Below are 26,104 nucleotides of genomic sequence, written 5' to 3' on the forward strand. Positions count from 1 at the left end.
TCCAAGGTCATGAAATGTTCCTCAGTCAGACGTGACAACACATTTATGAAAAAGAGCCGCGGTGTTCGCACGATGTTTGGCGCCTGGTGCACAAGATGGAGGAGAGAGAGAGATAAAATATGGTAATAGCAAGGATGAACACTAATCCACTAATGCGTTCTTGCATCAGTTTCATAATTGAAGTTATTAGAGAGCGGATTTCATTTATTTAGTCATTTATGTCATTTATTCATCTGTAGTTGGCATGAATGAAAATACAAAATATTTTATATATAGAAAAATTATATATAAAATAATAAATCTGCTCCTGGAGAAATATCGTCTTTAGACTGATCTGATAACAGCAGTATCTCCTCATCGTCTTAAAAGTGTCTCTTTCATTCTGTTTCCAAGTTTTATTTTCTCTGTGCATGAGAGATGACACATTTATTTATTATTTAAATTGTACAAGATGCAGATTTCTCTCTCTCTCTCTTTCTGCATCTTTAATCTTGAGCTTCTGCAGCATTCACATTAATCTGACAGCCAGTGATACATAAGATTGTCTGACTTTATTTATATTTGACTTTTATGTAAAACTGACCAGGGTGTTTTTTTGTTACTTAAATTCTTTTTAAGTTTTTTTTTTTTTTTTTTAAAGGTTACAAAAAAAGTACAAAAAAAATAAAATAAAAATAAATAGAAACAGCTGCAACTGTGCAGGTGCAAACCACCAGCCATAGATCCTATCCTAGAATAAACTTTGACCATCTTGCAACTTATAAATAATTTTCTCAATCTTAGCAAAGAAGTCATTCTTTCCATCTCATGAATCTCAGCCTGTAACATATACGAGTACCGGCTGCTCATTCTTACATCAGACATGATAAATTACCATCAGATTATGTGCATGTCTGAAAGAGGCTTTTTATACTGAAACCACCAACTTACAGTAACTTAACTGAAGAGAGGTATTTGCTCTTTCTGCAGTTCTCCTCCGTCTCTCTACATCAGTGTAGAGAGACGATAAATCATGTTGACTCTAATCTGTTTTACACCAGGATCTTTGTGGGACTTTATACCTTGTGAAGGATAATAAACAGTGATCATGATATAAGAATTTCCCTCTCACTTTCTTTGTTTCTCTTTCTTATCTCTTCAGAGATCCTGGAGACGCCCAAGTCCACCAAACTGGTGAGTCAGATAAGGCTGCGCTGTGACACCTAAGTTCCCCTGTGGGAAACCAGCAGCAGATACACACACCCACAATGACACACACACTCACACGTACCTGTACAAGCTCACATACCTGCACACACACACACACACACACACACACACTCACACATGTACCTGTACAAGCTCACATACCTGCACACACACACACACACACACACACACACATTCACAGACAAACTGTCATATATCTAAAGTAAACACTGTGTGTTCCTGCCACGCCTGCTCTGCTGTTGCAGCTGACTCAACACACAGAGTTCACCTGTTTCTGACTCGGCCTGTAAAGAACCTGCCGCAGGTTCTGTTCTGCAGCGAGTGTGTGAGACGATGCAAATACGTGTGTTGGCATTTACTTTTAGAATTAGGGTTAATTGATTCAGTCTAAAAGAGAGTCAGCTGAAATAGAAGTGCAGTAAATGTACAGCAGTTCTGGTCTGAAGATGATGTGACACACTGTCAATATTATACACTACGCGCACAGCTTCTTCTATAACTCACTTTTTTATCTATTTTTCCTTTAATTACACACTGACTTTAATCCTGAAATATTTGAATAGCATTAAATCCATATAAATACATACACTTTCTTCAAATAACCTTAATTATCCCTGGAGTTTATTTCTCAGTGAGCAAAAGAGCTAAAGGTGCTATTTTCTTCCTGACCAGCAGAGGGCGATGTCGACTCATAAATGCACTTCTAGCTGTGTGTTGTCTTACATCAACTTGTTATTTATTAAGTGAAACAGAGAGAAAAGATCCCTGGAGATTGTAAATTAAAATTGAGAGGATGCATGAAAACAGCCTGTCACAGAAGTTTTCTTTAAAATTTTCATATTTCAGGGATTTAGTTGATTCCACTATTTCTATCATTTTTGGACTCGGCTTTTAGATTAACATGTAATCTGAAGTGAAAGAGTGAGACACAATATTCCCATAAATCCAGAAGGATCAGGTTTATATTACTCTTGAATTTTAACTCATCCATGTCACCAGGGTTTCACGGGTATGAACATGACCTTTTAATGATTTATTTGTCTTTATTTTAATATCACAGTTCCTTTGAAGAGAAGATGAGCAAAATGCTCTCCAGCTCCAAACACTGTCATTTATTCTCCGTTAACCTTTTATGAACTCGTGTGTCGGAGCTGAAAAGTTTTAACAGCAGCTTCAAAACCTTTAAGCCTGAACATTTAAATTCTCCTTGACCTTAGAGGTTAATAGATTTTTGTGATCTCTAAGAAACTGTGATCTCAAGTGGTTGATAATTTGCAAAGGAAAAATGTCAATTTCCGACTTTTTATTCTCAGTGAAATTCTCAGAGATTCTGTCGTCCTGAAGTTTATCACATCCAGTTAGGTCTCATTGGATTTGGGCTTAAATGTCAACACAACAACTGACATTTACCGGATGTTTCACAGAACCATCAGTTCACCCAGAAGTAGTGACCTGTAGCATTTTGTCCCTTCATTTTTAATTTTCCTTGTATTTAACAGAGTAAGAGAAGTTCATGTTTAAAAATAAAAATATTAGAATATATATCATTCACTAAATCAGTCTGCATTAACAAGGAATTTGGAAAAGAGCAAGTTGAATATGTAAAAGTATCTGCTAAATGCTTTAAATATATTTTATTTATAAGAGCTCATGGTTTACATTTTAAGTCATGGTGTGAAAATAATTATCTAACTGATAGGTCTGACTGTTTTTGAATTCAAGAAAACATTTTAATGATGTTTGACACGTTTTTTACAGGATTTTATTTTTATTCGTAGTTTGTGTGTGTGTGTGTGTGTGTGTGTGTGTGTGTGTGTGTGTGAGAGCGCGAGATAAAGACGTGTTTGTGAAAATATTCTGTGCTGTATATATTTGACTGAGATTTGTGGCCCACCAGCGGAGAGCACCGACTCACCACCCTCCCCGTCACCTCCAGCATGTCACTGACAAACTGAACCTTTTAACCCGTCACCCTCCCTCCTTCCCTTCTCTCCTTCCCTCCTCTCCTTCCCTTCTCTCCTTCCCTCCTCTCCTTCCCTTCTCTCCTTCCCTCCTCTCCTTCCCTTCTCTCCTTCCCTCCTCTCCTTCCCTTCTCTCCTTCCCTCCTCTCCTTCCCTTCTCTCCTTCCCTCCTCTCCTTCCCTCCTCTCCTTCCCTTCTCTCCTTCCCTCCGATCACGCAGCGAGGAGTGAAGCCCAAAAAGGTGCTGCATGTTTCTCTAACCTCGGTACAGTGGTAATGTTATGATGATGACCGTAGTATCCATGGTAACCGTGGCTCTGAATGGCCCTCAGCAGCTGCATGGCAACAAGGCCTCACCCCTCATTCTACCCATGATTCCTCTCAGCTCACCTCACCACGCCGCCATCCACCAAGCCGTTGTGTGTTCGTGTGAGAGCGAATGGACGCTGTTGGCGAGAGAGAGAGAGAGAGAGAGAGAGAGAGAGAGAGAGAGAGAGAGAGAGAGAGAGAGAGAGAGAGAGAGAGAGAGAGAGAGAGAGAGAGAGAGAGAGAGAGAGAGAGAGATGACGCCTGTGTCGTCCATAGTCCCTCATCCACCCGACCTCTGTCACCTCACCGCCCGCTCTGCTCTGGTCTGTTGTGCACCGGTTCAGCTCTGTCGCCTCCATCGTGTGTTTGTTTCGTCGCCTCGTCGTCGGTCCGCTTACCGTGCGTTTTAAAGGCATGTGGCGTTCGCAGGGAGAAAAACATGATCATTGCTCAGATAGTTTCCAAGTTACTCGTGTGTTTCTACATCAAATCCCCAGGAACGTCAAGGAAGTCTGTAGTTTCAGTGCTTGTTTTGAGGTGTATAAGTAGAAACACATATTAGTTTGTCCAGAAATCAGGTTTTGAGAGAAAGTGCAGATCAGTTCCTCCTTTAATATTCAGCTGTAGACTCCAGATAACATGTGAAGGCACAATCACACATTCAACATCTATTAAAATGAAATCCCTGGGTTTACTGGTGTAATAGCGTTCAAGCAAAAATGCAAAATATCCCCTTTTTCCTGCCTCTTAAAATGTGAGGATTTGCTGCTTTTGTGTTTATATCATTGTAAAATCATTTTAAAATGAGACATTTTTACACCACGGTTAATCAGTTAATCCAAATCAACAGATTAATCGTTAGTAAAAAATAATTGTTAACTGCAGCTGGAGTTTGGACCTTATCGTCTGTTTTGTTCTCTACTGTGAAATATCAGCAAAGCTCAGCGTTTTCATTTTGTTATAAAAAATAAAAACTTATTGTGCTGTTAAAAAACTGCAGAAAATTGATTGTTGTGTAGTGTATAAGGATATAAATCGATGATGAAATTCAGTTTTAGACATTTCTGCTCAGCCCTCGTTACTTTTTCGTGAGTTTTGGTGAAAAGAAAGAAAAGAAAAAGAAGTTTAACTTTCAAACAAAAGCAAGAATCCCGTATAGAATAATACAGCAGTTGATATTTAGGTGTTTACCCCTAAAATCCTTGTTTGTTTTTTATTGTATTTGTACCTCGGCTGTGTCCCAGCTGCTAGAGTTTATTCATTTATAAAAATCCAAGACTTCGACTCTCTATAACAATATAAGAAGTCATTTTTTCTTCTTCGTTGGTGTCCACCTGACTCACTTTTGATCAGCCATCACACCTTGTTTCAGCTGAACATACATCGAGCAGGACGGCGTGACGATACGATTTCCTTGTGACTTGAACATGTTAATGTGGAGCGACTCAGGGACGGGTCGCTCTGACAGTCCGCTGCTCTTTAACATTCGTCCTGCGCTGACTCGGACGTTCTGGCGTTCCTCCGCCGCTCTGGAGAAAATGTCAGATTGTGACCGAGGTGAAATCAGTATGGAGTATGGATTCCCTGTCAGCTCGGCTCTACTTCATCTCCTCCTGTTCTGCATCCTTTAATAAACTAGTAAAGGTCAACACACACAATATATATATATATATTATTTTGTACTATCCCTATTTTCATAGTAAGAGATTTTGTGGAATTTATTTATGTATCGTTATAAAAATAACATTTCATAATAACGACTTTTAACATTGAACATTTTTGTATTTAAGCAAAATTACTTCTCTCCTCTGTTCCTGTTTAGACGTGCGTTGGAACATTTTTAAATGTTTGGTAGTCTGTTTAATTTGCTTAACAAATCCTGGACTAGCCTCACGCTCAGACTTTCTGTTTTCATCTTTATAAATGTGAGATTCACACATTTAAACTTAGTTGATAAGACAGTCTTAAATTTAAAGTAACTCTTTTGAGCTTTTAATTTTAATCAAGCCGAAACTTTGAAAATGGGACAGGCAGACAGAGAGGATGATGGGATTTTTCTAGGGAACTGAGGAAAATATAAGAGCTATGCCCTAAAGTATTCATGTATTTATAGGATGATGACATTATACGACAAAAATAAGATTCACAGAAGTGAATTTACGCCCGTTAGGAAAACAAAATGAATATAACTTTTAAATAATTTCCTGAGATTTTTCTGCCTGTTGTGCCGTTATATGCGACAAACTCCTCTGATGTGACGCTTTAATATCTATCTATCAAGTAGGTGAAATAACAGCCTGGTTCTGCCCGGTCAGAACAGGCTGAGCGTGTTGGGTTCTGCTGCGTTGATGCTTCCTGGGCAGTAATTTTATCTCCTTTTGTCCTGATGGAGGCTGCAGGGAAGCAATCCTCCCGGTGTCTGCTGGGAAAGCAGCAACTTGATACCTCTCCACCCATCCCATCATCCTCTCTGCCTGTCTCTCTCTCTCTGCCTGTCTCTCTCTCTCTCTCTCTCAGCCCTCTCAGAGCACCACTTAAGAGAAAGTGAGGCGATTACAGAGAATGATGTTTAATATTTTAACAGGACAGATTTCCCTCAGCTGCTGTGTAATGGATACACACAAAATGTTTTCTCTTTCTGGTTCAGCAGCCTGAACTCTCAAGTCCTGTTGCATTTATCTCCCTCCTTTATAAATGAGAATCTTTTTCTTTTCTTTCTATCATCAGTTTCTTATCACTCACTTTCAATATCCTCTTACACAGAAACAGTGTTAACTATAACCATACCGAGTGTCTTCGCTGCAATCTCAAATGACTGCGGCCCGTTTATGATGCAGAAGTATTTTGGGTGCAAAGCTCACAGCTAATCAGAGTATCTCCACTGAATTAATCCTCTTACATCCCTCTCTCTTCCTGCTGAGCTGCTGCTGCAGAGAAGGAGATTAGTGGAGCTGAGGAAGATATTACCACCACTACTCAAATGGCCCTCGGTTGTTTAGGAATGAATTGACCCGGTAAATCGCTTCATTACGCTAAAAAACTCCTCAGTTTTACCTCTAAAGCTCAGGACGATACCGTTTTGTTTGAGTCTTAATTCTGATCGTCGTGATACCGGATAGTTTGTAAGTCATTTTGTAAGGATTTATACTCTTTTTCTTCTTCTTTATAAGACAGAAAAAACAATGTACAACAAATATGACTAATACTGGGTACTACTAGAGATTATTCTTTACTTATATCTGTGGTAGCCTAGAGATTTCGATTGCCGCCCACGTTGCAAATTTTTTTTTTAGTGCTTCAAGTAGCGTCATACATGCATAATTAAGTGAAATGAAATGGAAATTCAGTGTGGTTATCAGGCTAATATCATGGCAGCTGTCCTTTCAATATCTGATGTAGGACCTTCATTTGTCGGTGCATTTAATCTGTGAACTCTTCTCAAAACATTTGAATCAAAAGTATATTAAGGTAATATGACAAAATCACATTTAGCAGAAGATTTTATTGTCAATAAATCCCATGAAGAGACCAAACTAGCAGTGAATTGATCCTCACAAGTATTTTTTTGTGTGTCCAAAGTGTGATGTGTCTCCATTGTTGTGTGAAAACACACACCGTTGTTTGTTTTTGATTTAATCCCTCATACACTGCCCTGCTCCCAGAAATGCTCTCCAGCACACAGATTGTGTGTTAATCCGCTGCTAAAAATAGTCCCCCATAAATTCACTATCCGCTCCTGTTTGAGTGACATTGCAAAACAGTTTTTTTTAGAAAATATATATTTATGACCTGTTTTTAAAGATTGACACCGTCTGTAGGAACTACTGTGTTTACGGCAGGTCAAACAACATGTCGTGTGATTGTCAGTCCGGAGTCAGTGGTGACCTCTTCCTGGAAGGCATCAATAGTGTTAGTCAGCTGCACTTGGATGTAAAAATAGTTAAATTATAATAGTGAAATGACAGAACGAAGCGGGCGTGGTTGTTGGATTGTTGTTTTTTTTCCGGAAAATTACAGAAATTGTTGAACCCCCCGCCCCCCCCCCCCCCGCCCCCGCCCCCAACTCTGACATTGGTACGGTGTGTGTTCGTGGGATTTGTTGACAAAAACTGAAGAATAATCACCTGTGTCCTTTAAATATGTTAAAATAGATAGAGAAAACAAAAAGAGAATTTTTAAGAATGGTAAACATTATGAAACTTAAATCCAGATCAGGTGTAGGTCCCCTCTTTGTTTTTGTCAGCCTCCTTTAATGAGCCCATAGGAGGGATCTGCGAGCGTTGCTAGGAGACAGGAGAGGCTTGCATCAGTCGCCGCTGCTCGTTTTCCTCTCTCACCTCTGTTTACAGCCCCACCCTCCTCCGTCTCACATCCTGTCTTTCCTCCCCTGTCTGTCCCACACACACACACACACACACACACACACACACACACACACACACACACAGTGTCATCCGCCCCTCCCTGTCTGTCTGTGGTAGAGGTGGTGATGAGTGGGTGAGCAGCAGCAAGCAAGCATGGGGAAGGAGAGAGGGAGGGGAGGGGGGGAGGCGGAGAGTGCACAGTGATGTAATGCACGAGCAGGGCATTGGCTGGGCTGACAAATCACAATAAGCAGAGTGGGGTGGGGGGGGGGGGGTGAGACAGGAGAGGAGGACGAGGAGGAGGAGGAGGAGGGAGGAGAGGAAGGTTAGGGAAGGCGTCTCCTATGAGCAGTAGCAGGTCGGGGGCTCGCGGCAGCAAGATGCCAGAGCGCTAATCGGAGCAGAAAGGAGCAGGGAGGCACCGACTGAGGGCTCCGGCAAATGGATTATGAGAGAAGCTGAGACAGAGGACGTAAAGGAGGACGATATCGGGAGGAAGAGGGACGGACAGAGGCAGGGAGGGGGAGCCTGGGAAAAAATCACCGCGGCCATTTGCACCACTGCAGCTTCCCCGGCCTGAGCGGCTGCCTGTCTGAGCGAGTGTTCGGCTTCAGCTGTCTGTCTGTGTCATAAACCTGGTGTCTTGAGGACTCGAGCATCTTTGTCTGTTTCATCACCTGTGTGTGTGTGTGTGTGTGTGTGTGTTTCTCGGTGACTGTGTTGTGTGTGTGTGTGTGTGTGTGTGTCTTCTTCTCTTGCCAATATGATGAGACAGACTCCTGCACCCCGGAAGGTACAGAACTCCTTATGATTGTCCTTATGTTGTTGGGATGTCGCTGCTGTTGTTGTCATCTTCCATTCGATGTGTCGGCAGAGTAAAGGTCATGCTTGGAAGTTTCAGTTGGTCCTCATTTCGTTTTCGGTCGCAGTTGCCCTTTTTTTTTTTGATATGTGATGTGTCCCGTGTGGCGGCAGGAGTGACCCTGCAGCTTGTTTTTCCTCAGTTTATTGTTGATTTTTGCAAATTCACACTTCGTTTCTGCAGATTTATTTCATGCCTCTACATGTGTCTGCAGTAGATTTTCTTTAATCTTTTATTTCGCCATGAAGAAGCCATTTCTGCCATCGGGAGAGAATCAAATAATTTCACTCTTGGTTGCAGCTGTAGCTCACAGGCTGATGTGATTTCAGCTCAGCCTGGTCTAGTATCTACAGCACAGCACTGTGGCTTAAGAGGGCTGTCAGCTCTTATTTGGTACAGCTGTTAGCTCGGGCTAATTTCTGCTGAATGGTCCGGCTCTAATCCAATAAAGAACGATAACTAGCCGAAGCGACGGCTGCACCAGGGCCGAAGCAGAGAGAGAGAGAGAGAGAGAGAGAGAGAGTCAGTGTGAAAAGGAGGTGGAAAGTAAAAGGTAGAAGACATGAAAGTAGTGGAAAGGGAAACGTCTGTACAGACCTAGGTTACACTGTGTTTGTTAACAGCCTCATATTTAGTTTAATTTTGAGGGAAAAGTGGGAAAAATAATCCTGTTGCAATAATCCTCATAGATTTGTTTTAGTATAATAATGTTTATTTAGGAAACAAAACAACCTCAACTGGTTCATTTAGTAGCTGCAGCAGTTTCCCCCTAAAAGTAAAATTTATCAGAACATTTATTGATATTTTTAAACTTTTTTGGTCAATAAATTCCTCACAATTCTCTGATAATGTTGTAGTTTGTTTCCTGGAAAGAACCAAATGTAATTTAACATCAATCACACTTAAGAGTTGAGAGATTGTTTAGAAGGATCTTTTACTGAACATCCAAAAGGCATGTAATTCACCATGTATGAGGAGTAAAGCTGCCAACGATGAATAAATATTTGCTTTAAACTAAATTCTCTCAGAACTTCCTCTTGGTTTTTTCTTTCCAGGAAACTTTCTATCTATTCTAATAATTAAGTTTATCAAATTTCATTGAAGTATACCACATTTTTTCTCCACTTTTACATAGATTTCATCTCTGACAGGTACATTTTACAGACTTTTGCCATCGTGTGATTTTAATATGGAGAAATCATAGATTATTTTGTCCAGCACTACAACCAATTGCATGTTGAAGTTAATGCAATTTGAATTTGAAGTGTCAGCTCGTAATTTATGATCTTTAAATATGAGTTAACTCAAAAAAAACCAACCAAAAACAGAAATACAGAGTTTTAACTGAACATATTACAGTATATTTAGTGTTGACTTTGATCTGCTTGGGATACATTTTGGGAGTTAACTTCTGGATGGTGGATTAAAACCATGTAATCCAGGTCTGATGTACAGACTCTATAGAAATGAGATGAGAACAAACTGTGGATGTTTCCCTGCTTCCTGTTCCCTCTCCTCCATCCTGCTGCGAGTCGTGTCTGAAACGCACGATCTAGCAGTATAACAAGCCATTATCCCTGCTCTGTCTACTGTGTAAGCGCAGTACAACAAATTTGGACTCGGATGAACTGGATCTGCTGCGTCCCCGAAGACACAATGCAGTCATTTAGGTCACAGCGGCGGTACCAGTCGCTGTGTCCACGGCGCTTCTGAGGGGGTTTTGGTCACATGGGCGGAGAGAACGAGGCCCTGGACACCGGCTAGGACGAGACAGATCAGAAAGATCAGGATTATGGATTCACAGGAGAAAGTTTTATAGGTTTTTATTGTCGGTAAAGGAGCAGAATCCCAGAATAGTTCATCAACCATATCAGTTTCATCAACCCATTTTGTCCCTTTTTTGTCTGTGATTTCCCTTTTAATATGAACTTTGCCTTGAATCACTAACCCTGGATGTTTGTTTCCTTCCCTTTCCTGCTCTCCCTCTCTCCTCGTCCTTCTCCTGACTCCTCTTCTGCTCCTCAGACCACGGCCAGAAGGCCCAAGGTGAGCCCAGTCCTCAGCACCGTCAGGGCGTCCCACCTCTATCCGTCTGCATTATTTATGTGGGAGATTACTGTTTCATGCAGCAATGTGTGTGTGTGTGTGTGTGTGTGTGTGTGTGTGTGTGTGTGTGTGTGTGTGTGTGTGTGTGTGTGTGTGTGTGTGTTTCAGTGTTGCCAACACAGTACTGACACTACATCGCCACACATGACTTCATATCCATGTTGTTTTCATTAGAGGAATGACAGTTTTGGTTAATGGCATCAGAAACGTTACACACATTAAACCACACACTCACATGTTTATTGTTTTTCTCTTCATCCACATTTCTTCACGTTCATCTTTACATCTGCAGTAGAGTTTCCTGCCTTCATGTCAAATTCTAGCATTCATGTATTCAACATGTGGTTTCTTTTAAGATTTATTGTGTTTTTGCTTTAAAGTAGAGTAAAGTTGTCATTGTTGCTTTTGTTCGGTTCTGTCACTTTGTTTTGTTTTGTTTTAATTTGTTTCAGCTTTGTTTGTTTGCTAATTTTTGTTTTATGTATTTTATTTTAGATTTGAACATTTTTCTGTTGCACTTAAATTAGATCTTTGGCCATGATGGAGGTCCGTTGAAAAATCAACAGTTATTAGTTTAAACAAACAAACACATATTTGCGAATGATGTTTATGGTTTGGGGGGGGGGGGGGGGGTGTCAGTTTGTTAATTTCATATGTTAAAATGAATATTCTGGTATTTCATTTGTGAGTTTTTGAATGTGTAAATGTTTCCTAGTCCCTGTTAAAGCGGACCGGTTGTAGCTTGAGCTGTTTACACCTTAGTTTACCTAAAAAAAACAAAACAGCTGGTTGTCATGGTAACTAGCCGATAACCAAGGAAAGTAAATAATCTGAGTTAACATGCTAGCTAACTGCTAGTCTGCGCTAATGCTAGTTTGTATAAAGGTTAGACAGGTGTTTTTATAAGGAGTGTGTTTATAATCAGGTTTTTGGTGAAAGCCAGTTACGTGTTCTTCTTGCAAACATCAATATCCAGTAAAAACCTTTATTTCCCTAAATGTGATGATTTTGAAATGTTCGGATAATTGAAGGATTAGTGATTCCTCTTCTTCTACTCCTCAAACTAAATAAACAATTTTAAAATCCCACTGAAGAAGGTGACATTTGACATTTGGTTTTTACAGGAAAGTGACAATATCCTGTTTTCAGTAATCTGAATACTGTTGTATTGATAGAAATCAACCAGGTTTCTCTGTGCTCCATGTAAATGTCACATCCTGAATAAGATCAAAACCAGGATCAGACTCTAAACGGGATACTAACATACTCGGTGAAAAGGAGGTGAGAGATAAAAAGATAAACATATAACAGTTGAACACGATCATTATTTGACAGCGGAGGACAGGAGGACCTCCATTATGGCCACTAACACATCATGAGACAAACATTTGTATCCAAGCGTTTCATCCAGAGTCCTTGTGGTTCTGTTTTGTGTCAACAACAACAACTTGTGTTTCTCTTTATGTTTTTCTCCTGGGTGTTTTCAGCAGCCCAGCCGAGCTGCAGGCACCGGTGGGAAGGGGGCTGCGTCCGGCTCGGCCTCGGCCTCCGCCGGAGAGATGAGCAGCAGCGAGCCCAGCACCCCGGCCCAGACCCCGCTGGCTGCTCCGGTGATCCCCACCCTCCACTCCCCTGGAAAACCTCCGGCCCCCGTCCCCAGCAAGGTCAGCGTCAGCTCAACGCAGCGTATCTCTGCCAAACAAAGTTAAAGGTTGTGTCGCAGGTGACAGTGTCACAACAACAGATCAAGGCAGTCTGCCAATGATTTAAAAAGAAAGTTGCATCCACCAGAAACTGGGAAAATACTGGAGCTTTCCTTTTTTTTTTTTATATTTGAAAGAGGTGACTAATACCTGCTTTAAATAAGAACAACATGTGATATTTTGGTTTTAAACGGCAGCTTTATGTGCCAACAAGATCAAAGAAGACTCAATGGATAAACCATAGAAGCAGAGGTGCAGGAGTCAAATCAGATGTGACATCTTTTTGCTATAGCTCCTCTAAATACACATTTTGCGACACAGCTGTCAGTTTGTGTTGGTGTCATCCGAAAGAGCTGTTGAGTCAGAAATGAGCCGAAGGCCTCAACTGTATTATTAGAATAAATACTTAAACAAAAACGCCCGTTTAACAAAAAGGAGAACACTGAATATTTGGTTTAATTCAGTGTTTTAATTATATGATTAATCCAAAGCAGCTTATCCTCTTCAGGTTCACGCAGGGCTGACGTGTATCAGAGCATGTACTGCTGGTGAGGGAAATTAAAAAATGACCAAAAAAGCGATTATTTTCATTATCAATTAACCTGCCGTTGATTTTTCGATAAATCACCTTTGTGATTAATCAGAAAATGGCAAAGAAAAATGGTCATATGGTCAAATGTCTTTTCTGTCTCATCAACCATCCACAACTCCCATGATTGACAAATCTATTTTTTGATTATTTGTTTCAGCTCTAGTTCACAGATTCCTTAATTGTGCTTTGCGAAGTTCTGCGTCATCCATTTGGTTTATATCATTAATACATTTAACCGAGGTGTTAGTAAGAACACAAACAGTTTGGTGTCGTCTGCATAGCTGTGAACATTGTTTTCTTTGATGCTTAGTAAAGTGTATAAAGTGAAATTAACTGGGGCTAAGATAGAACCCTGAGGAACACCACGTTATATTTGATTTTTAAGTATATATTTGTATACTTAATAAATGTTATTTAACTTTTTTTTTTTTTTAAAAAAAGATCAGTATGCTGTAGTCTTATGTTTCTGTTTTCAAAGTTGTGAACAGTTAGATTTATGTTTTTCATGGCTGCTGGTGCTCTGCCTCTGACCTGAAAAACCTGCCTCTCAAACATGAGAACAAACGATAGACAACAGACGAAATAATTAGTTCTGGAGTGCTGCTCAATTAAGCGTGATTAAGACCCTGTCCGTGTCCAGATGTTAGTTGATTTCCTCCAGTACATGTGCGTAATTGTCTGTGAGCTCCTCGTTACAGTTTGAATCTCTGGTGCGTTATCTGAGCTGGCGACAGAGAGACGCAACATGTACATGAATATGTGTCTAAATGTCACGAATTATCTCTTTAACATTTTGCAAAAGTCAGCTGCCATCTGGAGTTTAATTATAAAGCGGACATAGTCAGTCTGATTCATATTTTGTCCCCTCAGGAGGACGTCACTATGGAAACACAGGTGCAGTGATATGGCGTGATGTTTTTACACTTGATATTGAAGTGTTGTTTTTCTCTCACTAACATTTTTTAACAAGCTGTAAAAGGTGTGATCGCTTCAGTCTGTTCACAGGCAGAACAACCTCACACTGCAATTAAAATGCACATTTATTGCAGGATTTAATTAAGACCTCTTGCTGTTAATTGGTGTGTGATTATGTGTGTGTGCAGGTTTGTATATGTATGAGCACGTGCTGTGAGTGCGTCGTCCCCGGCGAGGCGTGTGTGCTTGTGTCTTGACGCTGACTCTCTCTCCTCTCTACAGGTGAATTGTCTGCATGGCGAGTGAAATTAAAGCTTTGTGACACATAAAAAGATGAAAGTGCTGCTACCACACAGAGAAAGCTGTTCGCTCGATCTGTCGCTTCCATTATTCACTGAGAAAAACCTGAGAAATCATGAAAGTAAAAGAATTAAATCAAAGTTAAAGCGCTTTCACTTTTTAAACGTGTGATTACTTCAGCCGTCTGCAACGACAACATTTTAAAACTGAGTAAATCTCTCCGCTCCAATCCTCCATTTTCAAATATCACCCTTACCATTTCCTTTCATCACCCTCCGTTCTCCGTCTCCACCTCACGTCCTTCATGCAGGAGGAGGAGGCTCTCCGCGCCCAGGTGAAGGACCTGGAGGAGAAGCTGGAGACGCTGAAGATGAAGCGGACGGAGGACAAAGCAAAGCTGAAGGAGCTGGAGAAGCACAAGATCCAGCTGGAGCAGCTGCAGGAGTGGAAGAACAAGATGCAGGAGCAGCAGGCCGAGCTGCAGAAACAACTCAAAGAGGCCAAGAGGGTGAGGAGCAAGAGGTGGATGAATGGATGAGGTGCATGGATGGATGGGTCGATGATTGGACAGAGTTACGCAGCATAAACAAGAAAACAGACTGACTGAATTCTCCTGTGCGTGCAGGAGGCTAAAGAAGCTCTGGAGGCGAAGGAGCACTACATGGAGGAGATGTCGGACACGGCGGATGCGATCGAGATGGCCACGCTGGATAAGGAGATGGCCGAGGAGAGAGCTGAGTCTCTGCAGCTGGAGGTCGACTCCCTCAAGGAGAAAGTGGACGAGCTCACCATGGACCTGGAGATCCTCAAGCACGAGATCGAGGAGAAAGGTGAGATTCAGAAACCTTTTGTAGAAATGAAGGTCAGAAGGTCGTAGATGGGAGGAGGTTTTTTAACACGTTGATCACTTTTATTCACTTTACTAAAACCTCAAACCCTCATTAGGTAAAACTCGTACGGACAGCACCAGCACAGTGTACGGTCCTTGTTATTTCAATTTTCCAAAAAAATTTTTATATTGATTGACGAAGTAGCACATTTGTCCAAAAAAAAGTTAACAGTAAAAAGAAATGACAGTAACATTAATTAAGCAAAAACAATATATAAACACACATCAAGTTAAATTACAAATGCAGAATACCAAATAAAATAAATCTGGCGTAACCCGATATATTTTTATCATAATCTGTGTTTTACATTTATCATTCAAATTTCATAATTTATAGTTTGTAATTTATAGTAAATTTATCATTTATAGCAGTGGTTCCCAACCAGTGGGCTGACAAATCAGTAAACTTTTGTTGAAAAGAGGTAATTATAAATAAAATATAATAAAAAGATTAATTATAAATAATGTTATGAAACGCTTTGAAAATAAATTCTCTGTGTTTAATGTCCAACGTGAGCTTTTTGCTGTATTTAACAAAACTGTTGACAATCATGAAAACTTAGCAAAATAAATTTTATAACAGAAATAAATCTGTGACCTGTCAGTTTAAAAATAGTTTTTTATTTTTGTTTTACGGTTTTTGTTACTTAAAAATTTGTTTATAAAAGGCAAAATCGATAAAATGTCGTAGCCAGTATCAGTTACTACTGGAACTTAATATATTAAATTAAATATTAAAGTGTCTGTCCTGCACTGGAGGTCATTCTGAAATTAAAAGTGTCAGAGTGTAATGAAGTATGTGATATATTAGCTTTTGTAAAAGTTGCTGTCAAGTGGCACCGAAGCAGAAATAACTCATGTCGGTCTGTAACGTGATGAGACTGTTGAAACGTTGAGGAGCCGCTCATCGCTGACCTGAGTGCAGTGTGACGGCCGAAGATTTATTGTTGCTAACTACTTTTTCTTGATCCTGGAAAAGTTTCTCTTTACTGTCGCAGCAAGCGAAGCCAACTCGTCTCTCTCGGCAGCAACGTTAACTCTGTTGTCTGTGTTTCCCACAGAAGCGAGACACGTTATTAATGATATTAACTCAGCTGTGTTTGTGGGTTTCTCTCAGGTTCGGACGGAGCTGCCTCCAGTTATCATGTGAAACAGCTGGAAGAGCAGAACGGCAGGCTGAAGGAAGCGCTGGTCAGGTGGGTTTCATTTTGAAGACAGGAAAGGTCGAGGTAGAGAAGAAAGCAGCGACCTCACAGCTCCATGACATGTGCTCCGAACCACTTTCCCACCAGCGTCAATAACGTTCCTCTGTTGCGTGTTTTTCCCGTGAGTCAGGATGCGAGATCTGTCGGCGTCAGAGAAGCAGGAGCACGTGAAGCTGCAGAAGCAGATGGAGAAGAAGAACGTGGAGCTGGACTCTCTGAGGAGCCAGAAAGAGAAGCTGCAGGAGGAGATGACGGTGGCAGAGAAGACCATCGACGAGCTGAAGGAGCAGGTCGGTGTTTGGCTGTTTTATCACGGGGCTGTTCAGACTGTCGGAGGTGCTGCAGTGACATAAATCAGCCCGCAGGTCGCCACAGTGCGTCTCTTCACTGAGCTTAGTGTTTTGTGTTTAACGTGCTGCTGATTCTGCTGACGTGCGCTCTCTCTGTCTCAGGTGGATGCAGCCTTGGGGGCGGAGGAGATGGTGGAGACTCTCACAGAAAGAAACCTGGACCTGGAGGAGAAAGTCAGGGAGCTGAGAGAGACGGTCGCCGACCTGGTGAGTGAAGCACGTCAGTGTCACTGAGGCAGGTGCACACACCTGAACAACGTCAGAGCAGGTGGACGAAAACACAAACCTGCAGTTCGTTCATTTGAAAAAAGTACAATATCAATCACAGTCTCTGAGCAGGAGACATTTTCCTGCTGTGACCCCTCCCCCTCCTTTTTTTGTGTAATTTGAGGTCAGAATAAAATTAAAGTGCCACTGTTTGCTGAGTCATTTCATTATTGATATGGACCGAGGTCATTAATATGCACGTACTGCCCTCTGGTGTTTGAGTTCTCACTGACCTCGATTGGGACGAATGCGTCGTTATAGAAACCTAACTGACGTGTCACTTATCACCTATCAATCATGGTAATAAAAAGGGGAATTTTCCAAAAAATAAAAGCATCTTTCAAATCATTATGGTGGAAAAGGTTTTGGTTTGGAGAAAAATGGGAAAATCCTTGGTGACCATCCTGAGAATTTTTCAGATTTTACATGTGCAGAGAGGTGTTTCTGTTATTTAGTCCACCCTCATTGATATAAAAGCTGCTAAATAATAGCAGCACGTGTAAGTACGACACAATACAGCTCAACAGCACCAGAAACTACAGCCTCTAAAATTATATTTTAGTGAAATCAACACCTTTGTAAAAACCTGCTGTGTTACACTGCATTATTATCAGCTAAGTGTTCCTAATAAACTGAGTGTAGTGTGGACAAGGACAAAAGCAGTTCCACCGACACAAACTTAAAACTGCACAGAAACCAGGTGGATGTGCCGAGCAGAAACGCCACAGCGATGGTTTAAATAACGGTTAAATAAAGGTCATCAGAGGATTTCTGTCTGGCGCTGACCCTGTTTGCCGGTCACTGTCTCCGCCCTGCAGGAAGCCATCAACGAGATGAACGACGAGCTGCAGGAGAACGCCAGAGAGACGGAGCTGGAGCTGAGGGAGATGTTGGATCTGGGCGCAGCCAGAGTCCGAGAGTCTGAAAAACGAGTTGAAGCTGCTCAGGAGACTGTCGCCGATTACCAGCAGACCATCAAGAAGTACCGCGAGCTCACCGCTCACCTGCAGGTAAACAGGCGCAACGGGCTTCTTCAGCATGTGTTTGATCATACGTGTTTTTATTGGCCGGTTTCTCCTCATTCCACCTTTTGTTTGTCGCTGCAGGAGGTGAACAGAGAGCTGACCAGCCAACAGGAAGCTTCAGCTGAGCAGCAGCAGCAGCAGCCGCCGGCAGAGATGTTTGATTTCAAGATTAAGTTTGCAGAGACGAAGGCTTACGCCAAGGTCAGGAACAAAAACAGCTCTCTGGTCTGAATGATAAGTAGCTCTGAGCCGTGTGATAACACGAGGATGTAATTCACTCCCTACCTCTCATAGTTACAACTGTGAGCTGTAAGTTGTGTTTTTTTCTTCTTCTGTGTGTTCAGGCCATTGAGATGGAGCTGAGGAAGATGGAGGTGGGTCAGGCCAACAGACACGTTTCTCTTCTGACCTCCTTCATGCCCGAGTCCTTCCTTCGCCACGGAGGAGACCACGACTGCATCCTGGTGCTGCTGCTCATCCCCAGGCTCATCTGCAAGGTACACAGCACCGTGAAGGGAGACACACAGCCACTGTTTCCACTTGAAAAACAGTTATACAACAGTGCGTGTGTGTGTGTGTGTGTTTTCAGGCCGAGCTGATCAGCAAACAGGCCCAGGAGAAGTTTGACCTGAATGAGAACTGTGTGGAGCGAACCGGACTGAGAGGAGCTGTCGGGGAGCAGCTGAGCTTCGCCGCTGGCTTGGTTTATTCACTCAGTCTGCTGCAGGCCACGCTGCACAAATACGAGCAGTACGTTTCACCACAAACTACAAATGAAACAAACAAAAAAAAAAGTTAAACTTAAAGATTATTTTTGTTACCCTCAACACTTACAACCTTCTCCTGGGAACTGGATACGTTTCACTGCTGAAGTTTAATTTAAGATCAAAATCACGGTGCTGCTCATAGTCATCGTATATGTGAGTCATTGTGTGTGTGTGTGTGTGTGTGTGTGTGTGTGTGTGTGTGTGTGTGTGTGTGTCAGGGCTCTGGCTCAGTGCAGTGTGGATGTGTATAAGAAGATCGGCTCTCTGTACCCGGAGATGAGCGTCCATGAGCGATCGCTGGACTTCCTCATCGACATGCTGCACAAAGACCAGCTGGACGAGACCGTCAACGTGGAGCCGCTCACCAAGGCCATTAAATACTATCAGGTAACACACACACACACACACACACACACACACACACACACACACACACACACACACACACACACACACAGTATAGACCCTGATGATTATTTCAGTTAAATCGAACTCTTTTACATTAACAAATTGTATGTTTGGTGTTTAAGTCCGTGTTTTCATGTATTTATTGTTTTGTTTTTACATAAATGGCGTTCCGACAATTAGTATAATTTCTCAAGTATAAACATTTGCTTTTCCTTAACAGCTACACTTATACAACACAGTACAATTGCACATAAGTACATAACAATAGGAATGTTGAAAAGATACAGCACTGTGCAAAAGTTTCAGGCGGTAAAAGCTCATTGCAGAAAGATTCTGAGACCAATCAGAATCTAAACATCTAAAGTGCATAAAACCTTCACACAGCACTCTACGTTATTCTAGTTACTAAAGGCAGGAACTACAAACACAAACCTCAACATGTAAATTAAGTTATCTACAAAATGACCTTGACAATTACCGCTTAGTTTAATGATGTTTGTCCCTTTCCAGCACCTGTACAGTATCCATCTGGCAGATCAGAATGAGGACTGCACCATGCAGCTCGCTGATCACATCAGAGTGAGTGCAACATGTCCAACATCCACATCCCGCCTCATCCAGGAACAAATAAAGTTCACCTCATTATATTTTATTCACTTTTAAACCATCTCACACTTTTTCATGGACGTTGCTTCTTCACCGGTCGGCTTGTGTGGTAACAGGGTTATAAACATTACGACATGTGTTTCTAGCTGCTGCTTCATCTTTGACTGTTTGATTTGCAGTTTACCCAAAGTGCCTTGGACTGCATGGCGGTGGAGGTGGGTCGCCTGCGGGCGTTCCTGCATGCGGGTCAGGAGAAGGCCGACCTCGCTGTGCTGCTCAAAGACCTGGAGACGTCCTGCAGCGACATCCGGCAGTTCTGCAAGAAGATCCGCCGCAGGATGCCGGGAACCGACGCACCCGGCATCCCCTCGGCGCTCAACTTTGGCCAACAGGTAACCGTGGCAACCAAACATCTCAACCGAATTTATTTGTTTGTTTGGTGCAAGTCACAGTTTCCGTTTTATCAAGTCAGACTATAAATCACTGCTTCTGAGGATTTTCTGTTCTGTCTTCCCCTGCTGAGAACGTCCTCCACGCTGATTGTTGACCTTTGCCCTCCAGGTGTCAGACACCCTGTCAGACTGCAGGAAACACCTCACCTGGGTGGTGGCGGTGCTGCAGGAAGTGGCAGCAGCCGGAGCTCAGATGATGTCGCCCCTCGGTGAGCAGGAGGGGCTGTCGGCCGTCAAACTGGAGGATGTGGCGTTCAAGGCAGGAGAACAGGTACGTACAGTTTCCTCGAACATTGGTAACAGTATGTGTGTCTATTATAACAGATGTAGATCAACACACACTATCGTTTTCAGATCTATGGATCTCAGGGCGCCAACCCCTACGAGTATCTGCGACAGTCCTGTGGCATCGTCATCGCCACCATGAATAAGATGGCCACCGCTATGCAGGAGGGAGAGTACGACTCAGAGAAGCCGCAGAACAAGGTAAGTCAGTGTGAAGACTCGGCTCTGTGCAGGTTTTGTTAAGCATGATCTTATTGTTCTTTGGCGTCTTGTAGAACCCTCCACCCGTCGACGTGCGAGCGGCGGCTCTTCGTGCAGAAATCACGGATGCAGAAGGTCTCGGCATGAAGCTGGAGGACAGAGAGACTGTCATCAAAGAGCTGAAGAAGTCTCTCAAGATCAAGGTAGAGAAAAAACACCTGATGCAGTCTGATGCAATAATCCTGCAGTAAATCCTCCTGCATGAAGGTTTTAATGTCCAGTTTTTGTTGAGTTTATTTTTTCACCATCTGAAATTTTAATATGAAGCTCTTTTCTTGTATTTCTCTTATATTAAAGTTCAATCCTTGGTATCATTCAGACATTATTCTTATGTTACTTTCTTTATATGTATTGATTATGATTTTTTGAAGTTATCTTTAGACTTCATGTGTCTCCGAATCATATTTTTCTCTCGGTTTGGAAACGTCCAAGTTATTATTAAATGATCGTAGGCTCCATATATAACACTTGGTCTTATCAAAGATACTCAATTTAGCATAGAAGACTAGCAAGCCTCCCCCAGCTCTAAGAAACCATGAGCAATTCCTAATTACCATCTGGCATCTATTGGACCAAATGATTAATCGATCATTCTAGACGATGATTGATCAACACCAATGAAATGTTTGTGTCTTCAGGGGGAGGAGCTGAGCGAGGCGAACGTGCGTCTCAGTCTGCTGGAGAAGAAACTCGACAGTTCGTCCAAAGACGCAGACGAACGTGTTGAGAAGATTCAGACTCGACTGGACGAGGCTCAGACTCTGCTGAAGAAGAAGGAGAAGTGAGAGCGACGGCCTCGGACTGTAGATCCAGATGTGAAGTGGTGAGCTGCAACAGAAGTCCACAGCTGTGTGATGTTGTTCTCCTCTCTGCAGGGAGTTTGAGGAGACGATGGACGCTCTGCAGGCCGACATCGACCAGCTGGAGTCGGAGAAGGCCGAGCTGAAGCAGCGGATCAACAGCCAATCGAAGATGACCATCGACGGGCTGAGAGGAACCGGCCCGTCAGGAATCGCTTCCATCGTCACAGGAATGACAGGAGGTGAGTGGAGGCGAAACCACATGACCAGACAGCACAGAGCAGCAGCGACTAATCCATTAGTTGATAGATAAATTAATCTGCAATTAATTTGATAATTGAATATTTTTATAATAGATATTTGCTGGTTGTAGCAGATACTGATTGGCTGATTAATCGATGGGGCGTTCCTGCAAGATGTTGTTGAGTTTCATCAACATGCCTCATATCTGATGTTTTTAGTTGGTGGTTAAACTATTAAAATAATTATGTTTTAGACACTCGCCTGATTATTTTAACTTTTAAAGTGCTTTGTTTAATTCCTCCTTTTGACCCCAACAACCAGTGACCTGCTCTTTGTCTTTATTCTCCATGTATGACTTCTTTGTCCTAATCTCTCTTTATGTTCTGCAGAGGAACAAAAAGGTATCTATCGACCTGCCTGTCCTGACGTCTGTCCTTCATCCTGCATGATCATTTTTGTTTCAGAAAGAACTAACCTTGAAAATTAGATGTTTTAATTCTGCATGATTGAACAGCATGATTCAGGGTATCTGCGGGTCTGGAAAAGGATTGAATCCTTAGGTAGTGTTAAAAAACCTATATAACAAAAGTCTTTTTTTCTTAATGTCAATTATAAAATACGGACATATTATACACACACAAACTAAAAATGAAACTGGAGTTTGTCTCTTGTTGTTTCCATGTTTCATTACTCTGGTACTTCACTAATAAGAATCATTTCTTGGTTAATAAACTCACTCATTTTCTGCCTCTTATCCAGCTCCAGGTTGCGTTAATTTAGTTAATTATGTCATGAGGAATTTATGTTATCCACTGCTGGGAAATACTGAAATAAACTGACATAATAATAAATAATTCTAGGCCATATCAACTCGCTTTGACAGTGAAAGTAAAGTAAATAAAGTAAATTCTAATTCTTTACAACTGCAGGTATGCATGTTAAGAAATTCAAATTTTTAATGTGTTGGTTGTAAACAAGTTGTTTTGTTTGTTCATGAGGAGCTGGGTGTCGTTTCTCATTTAAACTGAGACTATAAAAGTGAAACTGTGTGTGTAGCTGGAGTGTTTACTGCGTGTTACTATTCAGCAAACACTGAATGAAGGTCTAGGCTCAGTCAGCTGTTTATAACGTGTACCTGCTGTCGTCCACAGCGAACATGATGCCCGGTGTCGGTTCAGCTTCAGGTGTGCAGGTGATCGACTCTCCTCTGCTGACTCAGCAGATCGAAGCTCAGAGACTCTGCATCAAACACCTGAAGAACGAGAACAACAGGCTGAAGGTACGAGTCATCTCGACGCCACTGCCAATTTTTGTCACACTTACTACTGTTACCTTTATTTAATGTGGCTGCAGTAAGATTGTTCCTCTCTCTCTCAGGCTGAGAAGATGCGCGCTCAGCTCGCCTCCCTGCCTCCTCTGCATGTCACCAAACTTCCCTCCAGAGATGGAGGACGTCCAGAAGTGCTCTCTAGCGCCCTCTACCGCAAGACTGACCAGCTCCTGGAGACTCTGCTGCAGATGAGTGCCAACGTCAAGGTGGTGGACATCACCGGGAAATCTCCAGGTATATCTTGTTTATCTATATCTATCTTTTAGGCTACTTTATTTATTTATTTATTTTTATTAGTGAAAAATTTAATATTACTTTGCTTAACAAAAACAAGCATGACACGAGGGGTACACATCATGAACAGACGTAAATTACAACAAAAACAATAAACAGTTGTGTATGAGCAATGTCACGATTGCAATAATTAAAGCAAATTCAACCAATCGCTGTGAATTTGATCAAAAAAGGTTTCCCGTGAGTTGAACCAATCACACCAGTCCCTGTGCAAAACCTTGATGTATGTCGCCAAACTCACTTCCTTGTTTCAGGTTTTGAAGCATGTGTAAAGCTTGTGAAGCAATTCCCCGATGTATTGCATGTTTACAGGGTTAAATTGTTTTGTACTGCCTGCAACATTGTGATGGAACCATAGGTGTAGACAAGGGTGTACAACCCCACCACCCCTCCAAAACAGAGATTGGCTTTTCAATGCCATAACATAGGAAATCTGAATTTACATCCATGAATGACCATACAGACTTTTTCATGACATTTTATACCTTACTATACTATGACTTTTTTATGCCTTACTATACTATGACTTTTTTATGACTTTTTATACCTTACTATACTATGACTTTTTATGTCTTATTATACTGACTTTTTATGCCTTACTATACTATGACTTTTTCATGACATTTTATACCTTACTATACTATGACTTTTTCATGACTTTTTATGCCTTACTCTACTATGACTTTTTCATGACATTTTATACCTTACTATACTATGACTTTTTATGACTTTTTCTGCCTTAAAATGCTATGACCTTTTATGCCTTATTATACTGACTTTTTATGCCTTACTATACTATGACTTTTTATACATTACTATACTATGACTTTTTCATGACTTTTTATACCTTACTATACTATGACTTTTTATACCTTACTATACTATGACTTTTTATACCTTACTATACTATGACTTTTTCATGACTTTTTATGCCTTATTACACTATGACTTTTTTATGACTTTTTATGCCTTGCTATACTATGACTTTTTATGCCTTACTATACTATGACTTTTTCATGACTTTTTATGCCTTACTATAATATGACTTTTTTATGCCTTACTATGCTATGACTTTTTTTATAACTTTTTATGCCTTATTATACTGACTTTTTTATGACTTTTTATGCCTTATTACACTTTGACTTTTTTTATGACTTTTTATGCCTTACTCTACTATGACTTTTTATACATAACTATTCTATGACTTTTTCATGACATTTTATACCTTACTATACTATGACTTTTTATACCTTACTATACTATGACTTTTTCATGACTTTTTATGCCTTACTATACTATGACTTTTTCATGACTTTTTATGCCTTATTACACTATGACTTTTTTATGACTTTTTATGCCTTGCTATACTATGACTTTTTTATGACTTTTCATGCCTTATTACACTTTGACTTTTTTTATGACTTTTTATGCCTTACTCTACTATGACTTTTTATACATAACTATTCTATGACTTTTTCATGACATTTTATACCTTACTATACTATGACTTTTTATACCTTACTATACTATGACTTTTTCATGACTTTTTATGCCTTACTATACTATGACTTTTTCATGACTTTTTATGCCTTATTACACTATGACTTTTTTATGACTTTTTATGCCTTGCTATACTATGACTTTTTTTATGACTTTTCATGCCTTATTACACTATGACTTTTTTTGACTTTTTATGCCTTAGTATATTATGACTTTTTTTTGCCTTACTATACTATGACTTTTTATGCCTTAGTATATTATGACTTTTTTTTGCCTTACTATACTATGACTTTTTTATGACTTTTTATGCCTTACTATACTATGACTTTTTATGCCTTAATATACTATGACTTTTTATGCCTTAATATACTATGACTGTTTTATGAGTTTTTATGCCTTACTATACTATGACTTTTTCATAACTTTTTATACCTTACTATATTATGACTTTTTATGCCTTACTATACTATGACTTTTTCATGACTTTTTATGCCTTATTACCCTATGACTTTTTTATGACTTTTTATGCCTTGCTACACTATGACTTTTTTTTGCCTTACTATACTATGACTTTTTTATGACTTTTTATGCCTTACTATACTATGACTTTTTATGCCTTAGTATACTATGACTTTTTTTTGCCTTACTATACTATGACTTTTTTATGACTTTTTATGCCTTACTATACTATGACTTTTTATGCCTTACTATATTATGACTTTTTATGACTTTTTATGCCTTATTACACTATGACTTTTTTATGACTTTTTATGCCTTGCTATACTATGACTTTTTATGCCTTACTATACTATTACTTTTTTATGACTTTTTATGCCTTACTATACTATGACTTTTTTATGACTTTTTATGCCTTGCTATACTATGACTTTTTATGCCTTACTATACTATGACTTTTTCATGACTTTTTATGCCTTATTACACTATGACTTTTTTTGCCTTACTATGCTATGACTTTTTTATGACTTTTTATGCCTTACTATATTATGACTTTTTATGCCTTACTATACTATGACTTTTTTATGACTTTTCATGCCTTATTACACTATGACTTTTTTATGACTTTTTATGCCTTACTATACT

At 40.6% G+C, this 26,104-nt stretch overlaps 1 protein-coding gene across 15 annotated transcripts in view; it reads left to right on the plus strand.

The window, feature by feature from the left end:
* The window catches only part of dctn1b (dynactin 1b), a 54,798-nt gene that overhangs the window by 13,490 nt on the left and 15,204 nt on the right, over window positions 1-26,104 (plus strand). For 2 of the 15 annotated variants that reach the window (XM_056394154.1, XM_056394143.1), the window contains exons 4-28: window positions 1,142-1,173; window positions 3,391-3,435; window positions 8,619-8,636; window positions 10,731-10,751; window positions 12,299-12,475; window positions 13,977-14,000; window positions 14,632-14,829; window positions 14,947-15,151; window positions 16,328-16,406; window positions 16,546-16,705; window positions 16,868-16,972; window positions 17,851-18,042; window positions 18,139-18,258; window positions 18,402-18,554; window positions 18,647-18,807; window positions 19,043-19,211; window positions 19,743-19,811; window positions 20,018-20,230; window positions 20,400-20,561; window positions 20,645-20,776; window positions 20,851-20,979; window positions 21,475-21,617; window positions 21,712-21,878; window positions 23,031-23,158; window positions 23,257-23,443. In XM_056394154.1, coding sequence (XP_056250129.1) covers window positions 1,142-1,173; window positions 3,391-3,435; window positions 8,619-8,636; window positions 10,731-10,751; window positions 12,299-12,475; window positions 13,977-14,000; window positions 14,632-14,829; window positions 14,947-15,151; window positions 16,328-16,406; window positions 16,546-16,705; window positions 16,868-16,972; window positions 17,851-18,042; window positions 18,139-18,258; window positions 18,402-18,554; window positions 18,647-18,807; window positions 19,043-19,211; window positions 19,743-19,811; window positions 20,018-20,230; window positions 20,400-20,561; window positions 20,645-20,776; window positions 20,851-20,979; window positions 21,475-21,617; window positions 21,712-21,878; window positions 23,031-23,158; window positions 23,257-23,443 — 3,189 coding nt within the window. Of the gene's footprint in view, window positions 1-1,141; window positions 1,174-3,390; window positions 3,436-8,618; window positions 8,637-10,730; window positions 10,752-12,298; window positions 12,476-13,976; window positions 14,001-14,631; window positions 14,830-14,946; window positions 15,152-16,327; window positions 16,407-16,545; window positions 16,706-16,867; window positions 16,973-17,850; window positions 18,043-18,138; window positions 18,259-18,401; window positions 18,555-18,646; window positions 18,808-19,042; window positions 19,212-19,742; window positions 19,812-20,017; window positions 20,231-20,399; window positions 20,562-20,644; window positions 20,777-20,850; window positions 20,980-21,474; window positions 21,618-21,711; window positions 21,879-22,268; window positions 22,484-23,030; window positions 23,159-23,256; window positions 23,444-26,104 lie in introns of those variants that run through there. The other 13 variants (XM_056394144.1, XM_056394149.1, XM_056394150.1 and 10 more) reach the window with 13 other exon arrangements.

Source organism: Seriola aureovittata, chromosome 13 (assembly GCF_021018895.1).
Source record: "Seriola aureovittata isolate HTS-2021-v1 ecotype China chromosome 13, ASM2101889v1, whole genome shotgun sequence".
Classification (NCBI taxonomy): Eukaryota; Metazoa; Chordata; class Actinopteri; order Carangiformes; family Carangidae; genus Seriola; species Seriola aureovittata.